This window comes from Anomaloglossus baeobatrachus, chromosome 11, assembly GCF_048569485.1.
Source record: "Anomaloglossus baeobatrachus isolate aAnoBae1 chromosome 11, aAnoBae1.hap1, whole genome shotgun sequence".
In the NCBI taxonomy this organism is placed as follows: domain Eukaryota; kingdom Metazoa; phylum Chordata; class Amphibia; order Anura; family Aromobatidae; genus Anomaloglossus; species Anomaloglossus baeobatrachus.
In genome coordinates, this window is record NC_134363.1 from 105,112,285 (window position 1) to 105,135,324 (window position 23,040).

General features: G+C 45.1%; 1 protein-coding gene across 1 annotated transcript in view; it reads left to right on the forward strand.

Annotated features, from left to right (window-relative positions):
• Nucleotides 1-23,040, forward strand: part of HINFP (histone H4 transcription factor) — a 29,364-nt gene that overhangs the window by 388 nt on the left and 5,936 nt on the right. The window contains exons 2-6 of the mRNA XM_075328833.1: nucleotides 1,774-2,000; nucleotides 3,738-3,849; nucleotides 3,943-4,095; nucleotides 12,026-12,103; nucleotides 13,616-13,736. Of these exons, the coding sequence (XP_075184948.1) occupies nucleotides 1,774-2,000; nucleotides 3,738-3,849; nucleotides 3,943-4,095; nucleotides 12,026-12,103; nucleotides 13,616-13,736 (691 nt within the window). The remainder of the gene's footprint in view (nucleotides 1-1,773; nucleotides 2,001-3,737; nucleotides 3,850-3,942; nucleotides 4,096-12,025; nucleotides 12,104-13,615; nucleotides 13,737-23,040) is intronic.

Below are 23,040 nucleotides of genomic sequence, written 5' to 3' on the forward strand. Positions count from 1 at the left end.
CTCCATTCAGGTTATTAATGGGAGAGCTGTCGGTGCTCTGCTTCCCGTAAGCAGATATGTCTGACTCCGCAGGCTACACTCTGCCATGCCTCAGCTTCCATCTATCATGTCAGATCAGGGTCCACTGACCCCACTAATGGCCTTATATATAGCGGGGGGAAGCTAATATTAATCATGTCAGCCACAATGCCAGGCTGGGGTCTCCTGACTCCACTAACAGTCATATATACACATATACGAGGTGGAAGCTTCCATCAGTGGTGTCTGGACGGGGGCTCCTGACTCCACTAACAGTCATATATACACATATACGAGGTGGAAGCTTCCATCAGTGGTGTCTGGACGGGGGCTCCTGACTCCACTAACAGTCATATATACACATATACGAGGTGGAAGCTTCCATCAGTGGTGTCTGGGCGGGGGCTCCTGACTCCACTAACAGTCATATATACACATATACGAGGTGGAAGCTTCCATCAGTGGTGTCTGGACGGGGGCTCCTGACTCCACTAACAGTCATATATACACATATACGAGGTGGAAGCTTCCATCAGTGGTGTCTGGACGGGGACTCCTGACTCCACTAACAGTCATATATACACATATACGAGGTGGAAGCTTCCATCAGTGGTGTCTGGACGGGGGCTCCTGACTCCACTAACAGTCATATATACACATATACGAGGTGGAAGCTTCCATCAGTGGTGTCTGGACGGGGGCTCCTGACTCCACTAACAGTCATATATACACATATACGAGGTGGAAGCTTCCATCAGTGGTGTCTGGGCGGGGGCTCCTGACTCCACTAACAGTCATATATACACATATACGAGGTGGAAGCTTCCATCAGTGGTGTCTGGACGGGGACTCCTGACTCCACTAACAGTCATATATACACATATACGAGGTGGAAGCTTCCATCAGTGGTGTCTGGACGGGGGCTCCTGACTCCACTAACAGTCATATATACACATATACGAGGTGGAGGCTTCCATCAGTGGTGTCTGGACGGGGGCTCCTGACTCCACTAACAGTCATATATACACATATACGAGGTGGAGGCTTCCATCAGTGGTGTCTGGACGGGGGCTCCTGACTCCACTAACAGTCCTATATACACACATCTATTAATTAGAATGGTTCATTTTGTGCCTATGGCCCCTATGCATGTTTCCTAGGCTATTAGTCTTGTTGGAGCCGTTTTTTGGTACTATATCTTTGGTATTCTTCCATAATTTAATGTGCATTTTCTATATAGGAGTGTGTTATAGATATTATGTTTGATTTATGTCCCTCATTCCCCTTGTTTCGGGTCTGATAGGGCCTGGAGGGACAGGCGTCGGTGAGTGGGGGCACCGCAAGCGCAGGACTAGGGTGCCGACCTCCGTGGCAAGGTAGGAGTAAGAGTAGGGCTGATTAGGGCTAGCACCCCTTGTTAGTATTATGACTTGATATCACACGTTGTTTGGTGTTTTTTGTTTGACATTGTGTACTGAGAATTTCTCAATATTAATAATTTTCTAATAAATTTAGAATTTTTTGAAGTTTTTTTTTAGTTATACATATACAATGGGGAAGAAGCTTCCATTAATCGTGTATGCCACGATGTCAGGCCGGGGTCTCCTGACCACCCTAACAGCCTTATATACAGCAAGGGCAGAAGCTTCCAGTTTGACGAGTACTGTAGTATGATGGGAATGTTCTCACATGACCAGTATGTCGCCCCATTATGTATCTCCTGTTCCATGATAATCTCTCATCCTTCTCTTGCAGATGAGTTTTGCTGCCTGTGGCAGGACTGTGGCTTTTTCTCCCTGGATAGCCAAGTAGAACTTTTCCGCCATGTTTATTTTCATTGCTACCACACGAAGTTGAAACAGTTGGGACTCCAGGCGTTACAGAGTCAGCCGGATCTGATTCCGTGCCAGCTAGATACACAGAGCCGAAACATGATCCCTGAACTCCAGGAAAGCTTCATATGCATGTGGGAACACTGCGAGGTGAGCGCCCCAAACGTCTTAGACCTCCTTCAGATATCACATGTTCATCAATTGGCGCTTCTCATAGATCGAACGCGCACACACAAGAGCAGAGTCAATAATACAAGCCAATGAGCCTATAAAACATCTTGGACACAAATCTGTTGGAGCCTAAACGAGATCAGTCACAATACTAAAGCCGCTAATTATCCTGTAAGAATGGATGTCACCTGTCACGGGGTGGAATCTAATTATGCAGCTAGTGAGGCTCCATTCACGTGTCCAATTATCATGTGTTTCTAATGGTTCCAGTATAAACATAAACTGGATCCAATACAAATAGGACACAAACAGACGGACACTTTAATTTTCATTTTGCGTCCGGTCTTCTTCTCTTTTAGCAGACCCATTTTTTTTTTTTTCGAAAGATGTCTTGATCACCTCTAGTGTTCTGGGCTTGCACAGTGCTTAAAAAAGGGGTCCATTCATGGATGACCTAACAAACGACCATCCACTGAGATCTGTTTTTCATAGAATTCAGTGTAAAAGAAAAACGCATTTAGTTGCTATCCAATTATCAGCCAGACAGAATAGTTGTGCAGACTTTGATTTTTGATCCAGCTGCAGTGCGGTTTACATGGTAGATAGTTTAGCATATTTACGCTCCCAATCAAATGAGTAGATTATCTATTCAATAATTTTATTTCCAATTTTGAAATCCCAAAGTGGATCCAAAGATGGAAATAACTACTGGAAGCAGTCAGTTCTTCAGGCTAGTAAGACGTAGCGAAAAAGGGTAAGAGTCACCAAGAAGTGAAATTAATAATAATAAGGGAGAGTATGAATATTACAGATTTGTGAGGTGTTCCCAGTCCAAAATGGTCAGTAACTACCAAAAGTGGTCCAAGAAAGGACAGTGAGTTTAACCTTTGACAGGTCATGGACCCCACGGCTCATTGATGTCAGTGGAGAGTGAAGGCAGCCGGACCCGATCCCACAGAAGAGATACTGAGAAGAGATTTTTGAAAAAGGTACTGCTGGTTGTGATGTAAAGATGCATCGCAGCTTGGTGTGTATGTGGTCAGTAGCCACCGACCAGACAGATTGCCCACACTGATCCTGGCCACTGCCAACATTGCCTACAATGGACACATGGTAACTGGACCAGTGAACGATAGAGAAGTTGGCGATGTGTAAAAACATTTTGTTTTACATAATGTGAATGGCTGGATCTCAGTCTGCCTTGTACCTCGGGGGAAGAAATGGCACCTGATTGGACTGTAGCATAAAGGCGAGCTAGTGAAGGCATTGAGATGCTTTGGGCAGCGTGTTACTGGGAATCATTGTGCCCCGTCACTCAGGAATGTTTTGAGGATCATGAATCCTGGTGTTCATTTGGCCTCCAAATCTCCTAGATCTTAATCAGATTGAGCATCTGTGGTATCTATCCATGAAGGACACTGCTCAGAATTTGCAGGACACTATGCATCTGCTCCTAATGTCTTGGTGGCAAATAACCCAGGACACTTTTAGAGGTCTCGTAGAGTCTGTGCCTCGATATTAAGCTGTTATGACTGATCAGTGGTGATGAGTAGGTGATAATTGTATACAGTTTATATCATAATTACCACCCCTGGTAAAGCCATAACTGAGTAATAGCCTGCTGTCCAGCCTGTATGTGACATTTAGTAAGCAGTTAAGTTCAGCCTGGGGTTGAATCCATGACTTTATCTTATTTTATAATTTTCCCCCTCATAGAGTTTATTCGACAATGCTGAATGGTACTACAGACACGTTGACTCTCATGGTCTGAGCGCAGAATATGAAGTAGCCGGTAAAGAGAACCGCGTCCTTATGTGTGGGTGGAAAGGTAAAATGGTTCTGTACAAGCCTTCTCTGTGTGATTTCATATGTTAAGATATCTGGACCTTATTCATTTTTCTTCTATCACATGATTTCACAGACTGTGACTGTTCTTGTAAAAGTCGATGCAAGTTACGGGAGCACCTGCGAAGTCACACGCAAGAAAAGGTCGTGTCCTGTCCAAACTGTGGTGGGATGTTTTCTAATAACACTAAGTTCTACGATCACCTCAGGCGGCAAACTTCATTAGATCGTAAGTCAGACTTTTTTTTTTCACTCGTATATTGAGAAACCCTTCTGAATCCTCATAGCTATGCTACAGATGGGTATTTTGCAATTTCCCTCACATCTTTCTCCCCAGCGTAGGGGAGAGCACTTAAGGTCCTAAGTTATTCTTTCCTCCAACCCACTCTCCATTTTTGAGCATCTTTTCTTACAAGCCCAATGCTAGAAAAGTTGGAATTCTGTGTAAAGTGTAAAGAAAACCAGAATGCAATGATTTAGAGATCTCTTACAGCCATATTTTATTCACAACTCGTGTGACTGTTAAACATTTTTCCATTTTATTTGAAAAAATTAACTCATTTAGATATTGGTGGTAGCAACACATTTCACAAAAGATGGGGCATGGTTAACAAAAAGATTAAAAGATTAGTGGTACTAATGAAAAAGAGCTTTAGGGTCAGTTTTTAACTAAAGAGGACTTTATACGCTGCGATATCAGTAACGATATATCGTCGGGGTCATGTCGTTAGTGACGCACATCCGGCGCCGTTACCGACATCGCAGCGTGTAACACAAATGAGCGACGATCAACGAGCACAAAACTGTGAAAAATCGTTGCTCGTTGACACGTCGCTCATTTCCTTAATATCGTTGCTGTGGCAGGTACAATGTTGTTTGTTGTTCCTTCGGCACCACACATCGCTATGTGTGACACCGCAGGAGCGACGAACATCTCCTTACCTGCATCCACCGGCAATGCGTAAGGAAGGAGGTGGGCGAGATGTTACGTCCCGCTCATCTCCGCCCCTCGGCTTCTATTGGCCGGCCGCTTAGTGACGTCGCTGTGACGCCGAACGCACCTCCCCTTTGAGGGAGGGATTGTTCGGCTGTCACAGCGACGTCGCTGCACAGGTATGTGCGTATGACGCTGCCGTAGCGATAATGTTCGCTACGGCAGCAATCACCACATCACACATACGACGGGGGCGGGTGCTATCGCGCTCGACATCGCTAGCGATGTCGCAGCATGTAAAGCACCCTTAAGTCACATGACAGTGCTGTAGGGTCCGTTTTTGCCTAAGTCACATGACAATGTATAAAAAGAGCATGATAGAGAGGCAGAGTCTCCCAGAAGCAAAGATGGTTTGAGGCTCACCAATCTGTGAACAAAACTGTGCCACACCTAAAATTGTAAAGACTTTAAATACCCTACAATCTACAGTGCATAATATTAAAAGTTTCAGGGATTTTTGAGAAAGCTATGTGTAAAAGGGAAAGGGTTGCCGGTCAGTATTCGATGCTCACTAATTATATATATATATATATATATATATATATATATATATATATAAAATATATATGCCCGCAGATTATATATATATATATAATATAATAATATATATGCCCGCAGACTTCACCTCATTAACACAGGCATTATTTGCTTGTACAAGTCACTTCATGGGCTCAGGAAAACCTCCACAATTTATTGCTTGTGAACATAGTTCACTGTGAAATCCATGAATTAAATGAATTGTATTAAATGAAATTAATTTAAATAAGTTAAAGCTATATCATGCAAAGAAGAAACCAAATATCAATACAGTCCAGAAACTCTGCTGTCTTGTTTGGGCCAAAGCTCATTTAAAATGGACTGAGGCACAATGAGAAACTGTGCTGCGGTCAGAAGAATGAAAACGTGAAATTCTTAATGGAAATCACTGATACTGAATCCTGCAGACACAAGACTAGTGGAACCATCCAGCTTATTAGCACACAGACGCCAGCATCTCTGATGTTATGGGGGCTGCATTAGTTCCTATGACATGAGCAGATTACACATCATTGACTATCAATGCTGAGCATTATATAGAGGTTTGGACCAACTTATTCGACCCAGACAATGTCCGTTTCAGAGAAGATCTTGCATATTTCAGCAAGACAATGCTAAACTACATACTGCTCACATCAGAAGAACATGGGTTCACAAAAGAACAGTTCGGATGTTGATTTGGACACCTGTAGCCCAAACCTTTCACGGATAGAAAATGTGTCGCTCTGTTAAATGAGAAATCCAGCAAAGAATCCTACATCAGACAATGGGACAACATTCCTTTCCCAAAATACCAGAAATTGTCTCCTCACTTCCCAGACATTTACAGACTGTTATTAAAAAAAAAAAAAAAAAAAAAAAAAAAAAGCGTGGATGCCACAGAATGGTAGACGAACCCTGGGCCCATTTGTTTGATATATGTTGCTTCAGTCAATTCTGAAATGAGTAAATTATTCAGATTAAATAGAAAAATGTCTGTCACTTTCTGATCTGTGAACTGTAACTGCTGTGAAGAAGAGATTTCCAGATCATTGCAGTCTGGTTTTTGCATTTTTACACAGTGTCCATACTTTTTTGGCATTGGGGTTGTACAAATGGAGGAGATAGAGGGATGGAAGAAAAGCATAAATATGGACCTTCACCACTGTCAGTCCCAGCTGCTGGGGAGGAAGATTTGGTGAAGGAAATTTTTGGGAGTTGGGGTTGTCCTAGGCCCTTCCTTGTTTTTTCCTCTTGTAGAACTAAATTGACAACTGGGTGTCACCATTCCTTTTTTCTATTGAGACATATTCAATGTGGTGACAGTGTAAGGGACAAAAGAATTCTACACCACTGAAACTTGCATCATTATTTTTTTTTCTATTTTTAGGGATGAAAAATGTAGAATTTTGCTATTTTTTTTTTATTTTGTTTTTGCTTTGTGTCATCAATTTTCCAAAAACAATTTTATTTTTCCATTGATGGTACTGAGGGACAGCTTCTTTTTTTGCCCGGTGAGCCGACATTTTTATTTATACAACATTTTGATTTGGTTTTATTGTATGTTTTTCAGGGAGCAGAAATGGTCAAAAACAATGCAATTCTGGGGTTTTGACTTTTTTTTTTTTTTATATGGAAAAAGTAATTTTATATTTTTTATAGAAAAGCTGTGGTGATACCAAATATACATTTTGTGTGGGTTTTTTGTTGTTTTTTTTTAACATTTCTTGTGCAATCCTTTTTGTAAAGGGGAAATGATAAAATAATAATTTTAAATATATATATATATAAAAAATCCCTAAAATCTAGTCAATTAACTGCAGTTGTCTACTTCAAAAACGTGTATTTATCACAGACAACTATTTTTTTTTCTCACTTGTTTTACTTGTCAAATTTTTCAACTGTACACTTTACAGTACATCGTGAGAGCGCCCTGTTGCAGGTCCTAGCTTTTTGGTGATGTACTTGTCTAGGATTTTTTGTTCCATCCTTTTTGAGAAGGAGGGTTGAATTTTATTTTTGTAGACATTTACCTGTGCATATCTGTTTTTCCACACCTGTTTTTCCAAATTTCACAACTGAACAAGCCACACCTATACTGCGGCCGTAGCCACATGTTGTTTTCTGTGCATATACGTACCTAGTATTTTTTTAGCTTTTGGTTCTTTTTGGCAAATGATGAATTATTGGGGCTGAACACATTTGCAAAAGTGTATTATAGTGTTCTAGAAAATGTACAGTGCCTTGAAAAAGTATTCACTTTTCTACATTAGTTTTATGTTACACCCACAATCTTAAGTGTATGTTATTGGGATTTTATGTGATTTACCAGCACTAAGTTGCAGTTAATGTGTGAAGTGTAAAGGAAATGATACATGGTTTTCTAAATATTTAAAACTAAATCTGAAAATTCTGACATTGTTATGCCAACGTGGTAATTCACACGAGAATATACGGCATATCTCAAAACATATGCACCTGACCCTAGTGGTTCCTGTACACACTCAGGTTTCTAGCTGCACAGTCCCTGGTGACATCTGCACAGGCTAGATTCACAATAACCACAACACTAGGAGATGACAACTCTGACCTGGCTGCCTAATAGGCCGTCGAGCGTTCCTCATACCTTCTTAGGACCTGGTGAGAGGAGCAGAGCACTATAAGTCTGAATAAGAAGGGTGTGCAGAGATAGAAGAGATACCAAGAGAGAAAACATGAATACAAAGTGGAAAAGAAAAGTACCACCGCCAGAAAGGAAAGCCTCCTAGTACTTAACTCTTGGCAGCAGGAAGGCGTAGGATAGATAGACTTGATGACAAGATAATAAACCTAGCTGATCTCCAGCTGACTAGCATAAATCCTTAGCCGTATGGCTGGAACTCCAAGCAGGATCCACATTTTAATATAGCCAGCAGAGAAGACCAGAAAGGGGAGGGTATAAATAGCCGAACTCGGAATATGATAGGACAGACTAAATTATAAATGGAACCACCTACAACCGAAAATAACGACACAAGGGTCAAAGATTATCAGCATTCAGGCAGAGACTGAACCTGGAGTGGCTCAGCAGAGAAGGAAGACTATTACACAGCACATGGTCACCGGATTGAATCCTGAGACATGACAGACTTGCAATTGTATTCAGACCCCTGGGTCAATATTTTCTAGGATCACCTTTTGCTGCAATTACTGCTGCAAGCGTTTTGGGGTATGTCTCTAGAAGCTAAACATTTTTGCTCATTTTTCTTTGCAAAATAGTTGTAGCTCAGTGAGATTGGATGGAGGTGTCTGTGAACACTAATTTTCAAGTTTTGTCACAGATTCTCAATGCATTTTAGATCTGGACGATGACTGCGTCACTCACACACAAATATTATTTTATCTAAACCATCCATTGTATCTCTGGTAGTATGTTTAGGGTCAGTGTCTTGCTTAAAGTTGAGTCTACTCCCCAGTCTCAAACCTGTCTATTCCTCATCAGTTTTCCTCCAGGATTGCCCTGTATTTAGCTCCATCCATCTTTCTTTCAGCTCTGACCAGCTTCCCTGTCCCTGCTGAATAAAATCCTTTACCACAGCATAATGCTGACTCCAACATGTGTGATGGTGGGGATGGTGTTTTCAGGGTGATGTGCAGTGTTAGTTTTTCACCACTCATAGCGTTTTGCATCTAGCCCAAAAAGTTCTACTTTGGTCTCATCTGACCAGAGCACCTTCTTCCAGATGACATGTAGGAGACACGGGTAGCATGTGGAAGAAGGTACTTTGGTCAGGCGAGACCAAAGTAGAACTTTTTGGTCTACATGCAAAATGTTATATTTGGCAGAAAACTAACACTGCACATCACCCTGAAAATACCATCCCCACCATCACACATGGTGACGTCAGCATTATGCTGTGGGGAGGATTTTCTTCAGCAGGGACAGGGAAGCTGGTTAGAGGTGATGGGAAGATGGCTTTAGCTAAATGCAGGGCAATCCAGAGGAAAACCTGTTAGAGGCTGCAAAACTCTTGAGACATGGGTGTAGGTTCATCTTCCAGCAGAACAACGACCCTAAACATACTGTAGAGCTACAATGGATGGTTTAGATCAGAGCATATTCATGATTTCCTTTGCACCTCACCAATACTTGCTACTAAACGCCCCGTCACACACAGAGATACATCTTCGACAGATCTGTGGTTGCAGTGAAATCATGGACATATTGTTCCATTTGTACACAGCCACAAACCTGGCACTGATTGTCCACAATTTCACTGCAACCACAGATCTGCCGCAGATTTATCTGTGTGTGTGACAGGGCCTTTAGTGTTGGTATATCACATAATATCCCAGTAAAATAAATTCAGATTTCTGGGTGTAACGTCACGTGACAAACAATATGGAAAAGGCACTGTATGGCAAATTAAACAGTGGCAATGGACAAAGCAGTGTAAAAGGCAAAAAAAAAATCCATATCATGGCTAAAGTTGAGGAGCCATTTGCACCACCACCGACACTACTTACACCAGATGTCCTGGCAGTAATGCTACCAAATGCAGGTCCCAAATGGATTTCTTTGCATCTGGCAAGTGTCTTACTGAGGACGGCTTTATGGACTCTGGTGTGATACAGGAGTCATCTTGGTCACAGCAGGATGATGTTGCTTCTCACAGAGACACTGTTCGAGTCCATGTTCTGCACAGTCATCCTCCGACTCCAGAACAGTGTCTGTTACATTGCAGACATTCAATGTTACCGATGTTATATGTATCTGTTCTGCCTCATAGTTTCCTAACCCCCCGCATCCTGAGGGCTCAGGAACGTGCTACAGTAGTGAAACTTCCAGTTGATTTATTGGAAGAGATAGATGGTCAGCCATTGTTCATGGATGGCATGTGGCTGAAGTAGATGGAGAACACAAATCTAAGGCCAAGCTGTGTTGCAGGCTCTGAAAGAAGTGGAGGGGGGGACACTGGCAATGGTAGTAGCCCTCTGAGCCAAATCTCGAGGTGGAAAACGGGCTGAGAGGGAAAGGAGTTCCGGACATGTCTTCTTCCTTAGCACTATCTGTGTAGAAACATCGATATATTTGGTGAAGTCATCTCCCCCAAACAAAGGGATCATTTTTAATTACTTTTACACTTGCAAAAACCTAAAAAGTCTTTCAGTGCAGTGAATTATTAATTAGGTGGTTGGTTCCCATCTATTTGCAAATGACCAGATACGTTGAGGTTACTGGCTATTATTAAGGCTATGTTTGCATTAAAGAGCTTGAAAGGAAATAATTACAGTCCTTGGAGACCTCAGAGTCTTATATATGTGTTTTCTGGGCAATTGGAGGCTTTACACATTGAGAGTTGCAGAAAATCCATTTTTTCCAAGTCAATTTTTTGGGAAAAATTAGACCAGGCTGGTAAATTTATATTTGAGGAGATTCACCCATCTCAGTTATTTAAGCATAATTAGACAAAACAATCACTGATCTCGGGGAGACCAGACAGAGAAAACACTGCTGGCAGCCAACGAGGGCGCTCAGTACAGTGAAATCCTAGGTGCATTGCCCCCTGGGAAATATGCAAATCAAAAACGTCCGTGGAGCCTCTGTTAGGAGTCTCGACACAGAAACTAGCCAGATATCCCTCCGGGAAGGACCTAGCCAAGGAGTGGCTCTTTTTAGGAAACCACCATATGAAGTGGCCCTTTTAGTCAATATCCAACTCTTTGACAAGTTTAAAGATATGACACGGGAAATACCAAGGCCATTTGTAAGTGTTCGTCCAGGCACTTTTCTTTTCTCAGGCACTGACCAGCTCTCCTGTCCATACAATTTCTTCTGGTGGAGGAGCCTGTGATCAGACCAGTCCGTTAACCTCGTCCATTATCCACTGGTGAAGGGCTAGCAGAATATTTTGGCGCCAGCGCTAATTAATAGATCTTAGTAATAGTATAATCAGCTCTTCTGATACGTATTCATTACAGAAAACTTGTTGCTCGGTATATGCTGCGGAAACCACAGGAACTATGAATCGGAGCTTGTGTTTTGCGTTGTTGTAGCCGGCTATGTCTTATGTTGAAAATATAGTTAGCCGATCTCGCGAGGGACCATGGAGAGTGACCTTACTAGTCCGGACAGCCCCCGGCCGTCTTCTCCCCGCTCCACTCCAGGTGACTGAGTTCTCTCCCTATATGCTCAAATGGGAGAGATCAAATAGAGCAGTGCAGGGAGAAGCCGGCTGGGGCTGCTGGATTATTGAGGTCTCTGCCTATGGGTCCATTGTCAACTTTCCTCTGAAATGTTGCAGTGTTCTATAGAAAAACATACTGAGATGCTAATAAGTCTCCTTAAGTATTGTTGGTCATTATATTTCTCTTTTTATGCCTCATGTTTTGCTGCTTGTTGTCTGAACGGGGCAGCATTGTATTGGGTAGGAGAGGCCTCCTAAGCTGTAAGGATCCTACACAATTGCCCTGTTCTCCTTCACACAACGAAAAAGTCCCTGTATAATGGCACATACATCCCCAGAGGCTAGGTACAGAACATTGCTACAGTACATGCCCCCTTTGGTATTCAGCAGTGGTTCACTGGTCCCTTTATGATTTATCCATTGCATCCATGTGCTGTAGACATATAATGTAATGTCTTTGGGTTTCTTCCCGGCACCTGCAGAACATCGCTTCCAGTGCACACATTGTTCTAAGAGATTTGCAACAGAACGCCTGCTGCGGGACCACATGCGAAATCATGGTAAGCGCCATTCTCTTATGCATTAATACCACTTGTCTGTATTTATACGAAGTATATATTTTCACCTTTTTACATAATTTTTGAACAATAATGGAAAATGAATATTCTGTAATGATATTTTAGTTTATTCTTCCCTTTTAGCTGTTGGACTATTTCAATAACCTGCAATCTTGCAAAAAACTACTGTGTAAGAGCTATGAGCAGAATAAAGGCATGCTTAAAGGAGCTGTCCATAAACAATGTACATCTCCTATCTCAAATTGTCTCTTCAGGGAGGAAAGAGATGAACTCTAGTGCCACCTATTGGAAGGTGCAATTCTAAAAGTCAAAATTGACCCTTTAACGAGCTTTGTCATATGACTTCGGATTTATGCCAGATCAGAACCTCAATTTGCAGACACGTTGTTTCGGGGTGATTGCCCCTTCTCAGTACCTTTTGATTGATGTGTCAGACTCTACAAGAATAAAAGCTTTCCTTTTAGACCCAGTCTTAGCTTCTCATTCAGCCAGATCAGATCTCATACTTTGCACTGATGAGGGACAATCATCCCGAAACACCGTGTCTGCAAAATCCCCTCAAAACTGTCATTCTGGATTAATGTGTCAGTCTCCGCAAGAAGAAAAGCTTAACTCTTAGGGTGCTTTCACACAGAGTTCCTCACCCTGTTCAGTGGTCCCGTCGGCGCTTCTGTCTGAATCCACCACAAAATTGGATTCAGACGTATGTACCGACGGGTCCTCTGACTATAATGGAGCAGAAGGAGTTATCCTGTGCTCTGTTCTGCACCATTTTCACAGGTATACACCTCTTGGAGTTGGACACCCAGACATAGTAGACTGCATCTGGGTGTCTGCCTCCAATAAGCGTATACTCCCAAAAATGACAGAGCATACCATGACTTCGTCTGCACTATTATAGTCGGTGACCCCGTTGGCACATACATCCGAATCCCATTTTGCGGGGGGTTCAGACAAAAGCCCCGACGAGACCACTGAATGAGGTGAGGAACGCATTGTGAAAGCGGCCTCCTATCTCAGAAACGGTGATACATTTATGATTGCTGGGGGTCTGACTGGTGTGACCCCAATTAATCACAATCATGAAGTAACACAAAGTCCCCTGTGTAAATGGCGTGGCAGTGCAGTCATTGCTATGTGGAGTAGTGGATGTACTCGCTCATCACCGCTCCACACAGACAAAGTGAAGCCCTCAGCAGCCGTACCCCAAGCGATCATATATTTATTATCTATAGTTTATTGGTGATGTGTAACTTGTTTATAGAAGAACCCCTTTAAGTAACTATTAAGGAAATGGAGCCACATAGGGGCAGTCACTTATACCTAATGCCTTTCATTTAGTGTGTTCATCATTCCTAGATTAGTATCTGCCAGGTGATGGCATCGGCAAGGGAGAAAATACACGCTGCCACCCGGCTTAGCATGATGGAGCCAGACCATTGTTGCTCTCGTTATACCGCTCTTACACTCATGTTATAACGCTCTGTTTTGCAGTGAACCATTATAAATGCCCGTTGTGTGATATGACATGCCCGCTTCCTTCTACCTTACGGACGCACATAAGGTTTAGGCACAGTGATGAGCGGCCATATAAGTGTCAGCATTGTGATTACAGGTGAGCATGTTGATACATATTAGATCCATGCTAAACATTGGAGCAAATGGTTGTTAAAACCTCTCGCTATCGTACTGGTATAGGATTGCAGTGGGACGGGTGAGCCAGAAATCCCGTGTGGTGTCCACTGTCAGTGCTCCCTCAGTACCAGTGTGTGGGCACAGAAGATAGAGGTGGAGAAGCCACAACGGTCCCCCGCAGTCTGGGAATCTTAAGTATATGCTGTCTTGTAGATGGTGTTAACTCCTCCTCTATAGGTGACATACACAGTATGTGCATCATGTGGGAGTGCATGGGGGCTCAGCTGTGTGGGGTATGTGCACAAGACACTGGCATACCCGTGCTAGTTTTTTAAGCAGAAGATGCTTAAGGAAAATGCCGGCAGTGTTTTTCCTGATGTCTTTTTTTGGTGTCTCTGTGTTTTTCGTTTCTACAATATAGTAGATATATTAAATATATGTATATATATATATATATATATATATATATATATATATATATATATATATATATATATATATATATATGTATATATGTATGTATGTATATATGTATGTGTATATATATATATATATATATATATATATATAATATATATATATATATAGTAAATAATAACTATAATATATAAAAAAAATTGTTTAAAAGAACTGAGAGTCCTCAGTGGTTGATACCTTTTAATGGCTAACTGAAAAGATGGTAATAATTGCAAGCTTTCCAGACTACTCAGGTCTCTTCATCAGGCATGGTATAACACAAAATCTGAAGAGTCACATATTTATACACAACAGGACATAGAAAAGTGCAGTAAAAAAAACAAAAAAAAAACAAAAAACAAGTTATATTAAACAGAACTATCACTATGGCAGGGGGGCAAGCTGTTGTGGCCATAAATTTTGCTGCAGTTCAGTGTGAAAGTTTTATTGTCCTTCGATAAGGGTCTGGTCCAGGGCTGTGACACGCTCGGATGGTCAGAGGAGCACATCTCTTAACTGATGTAAAAAGACATGAATCCATGAGACACATTCATTCCTGCTCTGAATGTGTCAAAGTTCATCATAAGTTTGTACTCCCATAGTCTCCTATCTCTCTGGGACTTGAAGTTTCCTTTCAATACCAGCAATTTCATGTGCATGATGCTGTGGTCTGGGTTACAGAAATGTTTGGCCACAGGTAGATCCATCCTTTTTTCTCTAATTGTGTGGCGGTGAGAATTCATCCTTGTCCTGAGCTGTTGTCCGGTCTCCCCTACATACAGACCCCCAGCTGGACATTTGGTACATATAATCGCATTTTAATACAATGTTATATAAGAAATAGCACCTATGTGATTTAATCATAACCTTTAATTTAATCGCTTAAAAAATGGACATAAGTGACCCCACACCTCGTTAAAACCAATATTGGTATAGCCACCCATATATGTATGGGCACTGGGAGCTCTACCAATAATGTGCTGTTAGACACCGAGGGGGGCCTTAACCAAATGGTAAGCAGTCCCTTCCAAAAAATACTCTTTAAAGGAGAGCACCCACAACATAAGGCATAAACTCACAGTGCAAGAGGGATAGCGGTTCATCAAGGTACAGATAACATGATGGAATCAACAGAACCCAACTAATACAAGCCCTCTTAACAGGGGATAAAAGAGGGATTACACTATGCCCAAATAATAAGCATATACAGGGTGCCACATAAAGGAACATACTATTGTACAGGGCGAAGTGCTGAAAGAACAGTGGTCCACAAAATCAAATATACATATATGTTACTCAGATATCTATGATGCAGTTCTACCTGTCGCCCAAGGGCAACAAATTGCACTATACCCAAATAAAACAAGGTGCTGTATTTTGGTGATTATCTATCCCCTTTACACTTAAATCAGTTTATAGAAGGGAGTGTACTAAGAAAGCACCAATAACTGTACACAGGAGGATATAAAGATATCCATTATATACAGGATAATAATCAAACAACAATCAACCTCATATATATATAATATATATATATATATATATATAATATATATATATATACTTAAACATAATAAAAAAGGAATGATCTCACCCAAATGAGTTTGCTCTTGAGGCGCCTCAAGCTTCTCCCGTGGTCTGTATACTTTATACCAGGAGCATATGGCGGTGATGGAGACCTGGTCACTATCTCTGTATGGGACTACACTGACCCTTTATCTCCACAATAACTCCTGCCCTTACAAGGGAAGTCCACAATTGGCCCTGTTGTGACTGACCCTAAACATCACCCAGGCGCCTCACAACGCATTTCACCTTGGCGGCTCATCAGTGAAGGTAATGGCACCTAAAATCTCAGGGATGAGATGATCAGCATGCTCTAACTGAGCAATTGTGTCTGCTGATTCCAGGTCTTTCTGAAGCTCTCCACAGGTTGTCCTTGGCTCTTGGACAACTCTTCTCATAATTCTTTCCACTCTTCTGTCTGAAATCTTGCGAGGAGCACCTGCTCATGGCCACTTTATAGTGAAATTGTTTTTTCCACTTCCAGATTATGGCCCCAACACTGGTCACTGGAACCTTCAGTAGTTTAGAAATTCTGTAACCAATTCCATCAGTATGTTCCTTGTGTGGCACCTTGGTAATGAGACACTTTTTGTTATAGGCCATCAGTTGAACCAGCTGACAGGATTGCTTTCTAATTAGGGATAGATTTCAGCTGGTGTTATGGCTTTTTTCACCTCTTTTTCTGCCTGTGTTCAATACTTTTTCCATGTGTAATTTTTCAATATTACACGTAACTCATTTCTTCATCGTTCCTTATGGGAGACCCAGACCATGGGTGTATAGCTTCTGCCTCCGGAGGACACACAAAGTACTACACTAAAAGTGTAGCTCCTCCCTCCGAGCATATACACTCCCCGGATGACAAATCCAACCAGTTCAATGCTTTGTGTTCAGGAGGTCACACACACACATGCATCCTCTGATTTTTGATTTTTGACTTTTGATTTCAAAGATTTGGAAGAAAAGCGGGTCCAATCTGGACTCCCGGCATGTCCCTTCTCACCCCACTGTGTCGGCGGTGCTGTTAAGGTTGATTTTACAAGGCTGGAGCCTTCACATGCCGCGCTCCTTCACCATCCCCTGGGGCTCTGGCTTGAAGTGGGAGCCATCACGGTTCTCACTGCTTTGCAGGAGACCGGTCTCCATCCGCAGCCCTTTTCAGGATCCTGCCGGACGGAGCGCTCCCCTCCCAGGGACCTGGTACCTGCGTCTCACAAGCTAAGTACTGAGACGTTATTACCACAGACAGTGGTCTTTCCAGGGGTCCCTTGTACTTTATATGTTGGAGAGAGTGTGTTATATGACTTTGTTAACATTTCCGTCCGGTTCTCCAGTTTTCACTGGAGAACCGCGCCGATGGTGCCTGCACGCTGGCCGCATGTTTAAATCTAGGCCCCGGCTTCGCCTGAGGCCTAGTTTCGATTCTCTACCCCTGCATGTCAGTCAGTGCAGAGGGGACAGTGTGGCTCCGCCCAGCGGCTGTTCAGCACAGGGAACGGACACTCCTCACTGAGGAAAGATTCCCTCCCCTGTATACCTCATTTGCCCTCCAGATCCTGCTCTCAGAGTAGGCCCCGCCCCCTCTCCGGCGCCATTTTCTCAGCGTTCTCAATGTCTCGGACAGTTGTATCAGTGGCTGATAAGAGAACAAGGAGTGTGTTCCTTGCATAACCACATTGTGACAAACGGAGGCCTGGGCTGGGGGATCTGGAGGGCACAGAGATGTCCCTATGTTAAACGGTCTGGCAAGCCACAACCTCCGGTTGTGCAGCTGCTTATATACTCTGTTTATATACTCTGCTGGGGGTCATTCTGGACAGAGCCCCCACTTCTGCAGCATGCCTCACATCAGAGCAAGGCTGCAAGGCTGTTCTTATTATACACTGCATGTAGACTCGTACTGCCTGTACCGAGCACATAACCACATTGTGATGCTTGCTCTAACATAGTGGTCTCTCAGCCTGGTAGCTCATCAGTGGTCCCTCCAGCTGCTCCGGCTCCGGTGGCTGATCCCCCGGTTTGGGCAGAATCCCTCTCTCCAGGGGACAGCTGTCCCGGACACTGCTGAGCATGCATCAGCCCCCTTCTCAGGGCGCTTCTGCTGCTACGGCTCGCTCAGCAAAGCTCACAGAGGATTCCTCATCTGGTCTCAGTCCCCGTCCTCCTAAAATGGAGTCGCAGGGTCCCCCTTCCTTCCTCGTCCCGCAGCTCTGATTCACGAGCCGACTCGCAGGACGAGGAGGATGCTTTTACTAGGGGCTCGGAGGCTACGTCATGTACATTGATCTGTCCGAAGGTGACACAGATGCTAATGATTTGATTGTGTCCATTATATTTGTACTGGACCTCAATCAGCCTGTATCAGGGGTGAATTCCACTCTGGCAGAAAGGCATTAGTATACCTTAAGAGAACAAGGAGTGTGTTCCTTAACCACTCCAGTTTGTCAGCCCACTGTGTCCAAGCCCAGAGCCTGTCCTGACAGACGCTTCCCAAAGCGTGGTTCTGATGACTGTTTCCCCCTCCCACCAGTGGTGGTCAAGGAGCGGGCTCATTCACCAAGGGTGGACCCTCCGGTGTCTAGGCTTTCAGCCCGGACAGTTGTATCAGTGGCTGACGGCTCCTCTCTAAGGATCCCACTGTCCGCCAGGTTGTCCTTCTGGCCAAATCTATATATGAGGCGGCAGGGGCCTTGTTCTCCCTATCTTTTGCAGCAGTGCGGGCTCTCAAAGCCATCTCTGCTTCTCTGGAGGAGATGCATCCCCTCACCTAGGAACTTTATGCCCGAAGTGGTTGCCTTAACTTCCAGGCTTCAGTCTTTTCATCCTAGGCCATGTCTGCCATGCTGGAGACTGTCACCGCACTGCGGTGGCCTCGGCTACTTCCCTCGCTATCCGCAGGCTCCTGTGGCTTCAAGAGTGGAAGGCAAATGCTTTTTAAGAAGTTCCTTGCTGGGTTCCCTTTGCTGGGACCAGTCTATTCGGTGAACAACTGGATGAAATTATTACGGAAGTTTTTTGGCAGGAAGAGTACTTCCATGCCACAAACCCAGTAAACCTGTCCAGGGCAGGAACCAGTCGAGGTTTCGTTCCTTTCGTTCCTCTAGCTGGTCGTCCTCTAAGCCCTCGGCCTCGTCCACTAACTCAGCCAAGGTCCGTAAACCAACTGGCGCATGAAGCCGCGTCCTCAGAAGTCCGCAGGAGCTGCGGCCACTAGGCAGCCTCCTCTTGATTATCTGGCCGCGCCAGCAACGTCCTTGGTCGGTGGCAGGCTCTCCCTCTTGGGCGACGTGTGGTTTCAACACGTCTTCGATCAGTGGGTGTGGGTTACCATCTCCCACGGCTACAGAATAGAATTCTATCCAGCCCGCCAAACAGATTTTTTCTGTCAACTCCCCCCTGCTCCAAGGCCGCCGCCTTCTCACAGGCCGTGGCATTCTTGCAGGCCAATGGAGTAATTGTACCAGTTCCCGACTGGGAACGGTTCTGAGATTTCTACTCAAATCTCTTCCTAGTCCCTGAAAAGGACGGTGCTTTCCGACCTGGATCTCAAGCTTCTCAACAGGCATGTCAGGTGCGGCATTTTTTGCATGGAATCTCTGCGATCAGTCAATGACCCAAGGAGATTTCTTAGCATCCTTCGACATCAGAGATGTCTTTCTGCTTGTGCCAACCGCAGTTTCTCACCAGCGTTGGCTACGTTTTGTAATCGGAGAGGAACATTTCCAATTCGTGGCTCTCCCCTTTGGGTTCGCCACGGCCCCTCGTGTATTCACAAGGTCATGGCAGCAGTGGTTGCGGTTCTGCACCTCCAGGGGTTGGTAGTGATTCCTTTCCTGGACGACCTTCTAGCAAGGCTTCATCCAGTGCAGACTGTCAGTGGAGTGTCTCGCTCACTCTCAGCGGAGTGTCTCGCTCACTCTCGCCACGCTTGCAAGTCCACTCTGACTCCGACCCAGGACCTTGCGTCCCTAGGGATGCAATTCGAGACTCTGCTGGCACTTGTGAAGCTGCCCTTAGTCAAACAGCAGTCCCTTCATCTGGCGGTTCGCTCTCTGCTGAGGCTCCGCCGTCATTCCATCAGGTGCTGGGTCAGATGGTGGCGTCAATGGAAGCGGTTCCCACAGTCCCATCTGCGTCCCCTGCAGCTGGACATTCTCCGCTGTTGGGACAAGCGGACCTCTTCCTTGCACAGGCTGGTGGCTCTGTCGCCACAGACCAGGAGCTCTCTTTAGTGGTGGCTTCGGCCCCTCTCTCTGTCCCAGGGACGTTCCTTTCTGGTCCCGTCCTGGGTGATTCTCACCACGGATGCCAGTCTATCCGGCTGGGGAGCAGTGTTTCTCCACCACCGAGCACAGGGCACTTGGACTCCGTCCGAATCAGCCCTCTCAATCAATGTGCTGGAAATCAGGGCTGTACTCCTAGCTCTCGTAGTTTTTCACCACCTGTCGGTGGGCAAGCACATTAGAGTCCAGTCAGACAACGCGACAGCAGTTGCCTACTTCAATCACCAAGGCGGGACTCGCAGCCGCCTACCAATGTTGGAAGTTCAACGTATTCCTTCAGTGGACGGAGGACTCCAAGTCCACCATATCCGCAGTCCACGTCCCAGCCGTTGAAAACTGGGAGGCAGATTATCTCAGCCGTCAAACCGTGGACAGCGGCGAGTGGGCCCTGCATCCGGCAGTGTTCCGGTCAATCTGCCGCAGGCGGGGCACTCCGGAAGTGGATCTAATGGCATCCCGGCATAACAACAAGGTCCCGGTTTACGTGGCTCGCTCCCACGATCCTCAGGCCTTGGCAGCGGACGCGCTGGTTCAAGATTGGTCCCAGTTCCGTCTGGCCTACGTGTTTCCCCCCTAGCTCTCTTGCCCAGAGTCCTGCGCAAGATCAGAATGGAGGGCCGTCGGGTCGTACTCATCGCCCCAGACTGGCCCAGGCGAGCTTGGTTCCCAGACCTGCTCCGTCTGTCCGTAGAGGTGCCGTGGCATCTCCCGGACCGCCCATACCTTCTCTCACAGGGTCCGTTTTTCCGCCAGAATTCTGCGGCTCTCAGATTGACGGCGTGGCTCTTGAGCCCTGAATCCTTACGGCTTCAGGCATTCCTTCCGAGGTCATCTTCACTATGACTCAGGCTCGGAAGTCTTCCTCGGCCAGGATTTACCACAGGACTTGGAGAATTTTCCTGTCCTGGTGTCGTTCTTCCGGCCATGCCCCTTGGCCGTTTTTCCTTGCCGACCATCCTGTCCTTTCTACAGTCCGGTCTGCAGCTAGGACTGTCCCTCAATTCCCTCAAGGGACAGGTCTCGGCTCTGTCAGCGTTGCTCCAGCGGCGTATCGCCCGGCTGGCCCAGGTGCGCACCTTCATGCAGGGCGCATCTCACATCATTCCGCCTTACCGGCGGCCTCTGGATCCCCGAGACCTTAATCTGGTCCTCACGACCTTACAGAAACCCCCCTTTGAGCCTCTTAGGGAGGTTTCGTTGTTTCGTCTTTCACAGAAAAGTGTTTTTTCTGGTGGCCATAATTTCTCTCAGGCGAGTCTCTGATTTGACTGTGCTCTCTTCGGAGTCACCCGTTTTGGTTTTTTTCACCAAGACAAGGTGGTTCTCCGTCCGACTTCGGGCCTTCTCCCTAAGGTGGTGTCTCCTTTCCACCTTAACCAGGACATTTCATTGTCTTCCCTTTGTTCGGCCCCTGTGCATCGCTTTGAGAAAGCGTTGCATGCTTTAGATTTGGTGCGGACGCTCCGGATCTATGTGTCACGCACCGCTGTTCTTAGGCGGTGCACCTCTCTTTTTGTGCTGACCACAGGTCAGCGCAAGGGTCTCTCGGCTTCTAAAACCGACCCTAGCTCGTTGGATTAGGTCGGCCATATCCGATGCCTACCAATGTTCTCAGGTGCCTCCCCCGCCGGGGATTAAGGCGCACTCGACCAGAGCTGTCGGTGCCTCTTCGGCTACGGCTCAGCAGGTCTGTCAGGCTGCCACTTGGTCTAGTCTGCACACCCTTTCGAAGCACTACCAAGTGCATGCTCATGCTTCGGCAGATGCGAGCTTGGGCAGACGCATCCTTCGGACGGCTGTCGCCCATTTGTGAAGTTAGGTTTGCCTACTTCTCAGTTTCTGTTTATTCCCACCCATGGACTGCTTTGAGACGTCCCATGGTCTGGGTCTCCCATAAGGAACTATGAAGAAAAAGAGAATTTTGTTTACTTACCGTAAATTCTTTTTCTTATAGTTCCGACATGGGAGACCCAGCACCCTCCCTGTTGCCTGTTGGCAGCTTTCTTGTTCCGTGTGTTTTCACCAGCTGTTGTTGTAGACAGAGGTTCCGGTTATTCCGGGTTTTACTCTATCTCTACTTATGGGTGGATGTCCTCCTTCAGCTTTTGCACTAAACTGGTTGGATTTGTCATCCGGGGAGTGTATATGCTCGGAGGGAGGAGCTACACTTTTAGTGTAGTACTTTGTGTGTCCTCCGGAGGCAGAAGCTATACACCCATGGTCTGGGTCTCCCATGTCGGAACTATAAGAAAAAGAATTTACGGTAAGTAAACAAAATTCTCTTTTTTATGGACATCTATGGTTTAATTTCTTTGCCTGTGTGGACTGGATGGGTTGTTACGACATCTGGTGAGAAATTCATGTCTTTAGAAACATTTTTACTTGTAACATTGGTGATTTGTTCAATACTTATTTCACCCACTATATGTATATATACAGTATATAGTGCTAGACAGAACAAAACCTTGTAAGGCTATGTGCACACGTTGCGTTTTTTTCAGTGCGGAAAAAAACGCACCCTCTGGCAGAGGGGACAATTGTAAACAATGCGTTTTGGAACAAACGCATCAAAAACGCGTGCATTTTTCATGCGTTTTCTTCAGGTGCGTTTTTGACCACATGATCCAGTGACAGTGCCACAGTACATCCAGTACACAGTGCCAGCCTTCCTGCAGAGATGTGAGTGTTGTCCACGGGAGAACGCAGCTGCCCATGCCCACGATTTGGGTTCAGGCTGCTGTGGAGCTCTATTCTACCTGCAGAGAACACTCTTGTCTCCGCAGCATAAATTGACATGCTGAGGCTCGGGAAGCTGCACCACAAGTTGGTTTATGCTGCGGAGAAAAGAAGCACAGTGGGCACGCGATTTGTAAAAATCCTTCCACTGTGCTTCTACTGCACAACGCAGCGTTATGGACGGAGGGAAAATACTCTGTGCCCATAACGCTGCAAACCCTGATTGTGGGCACACAGCCTAAA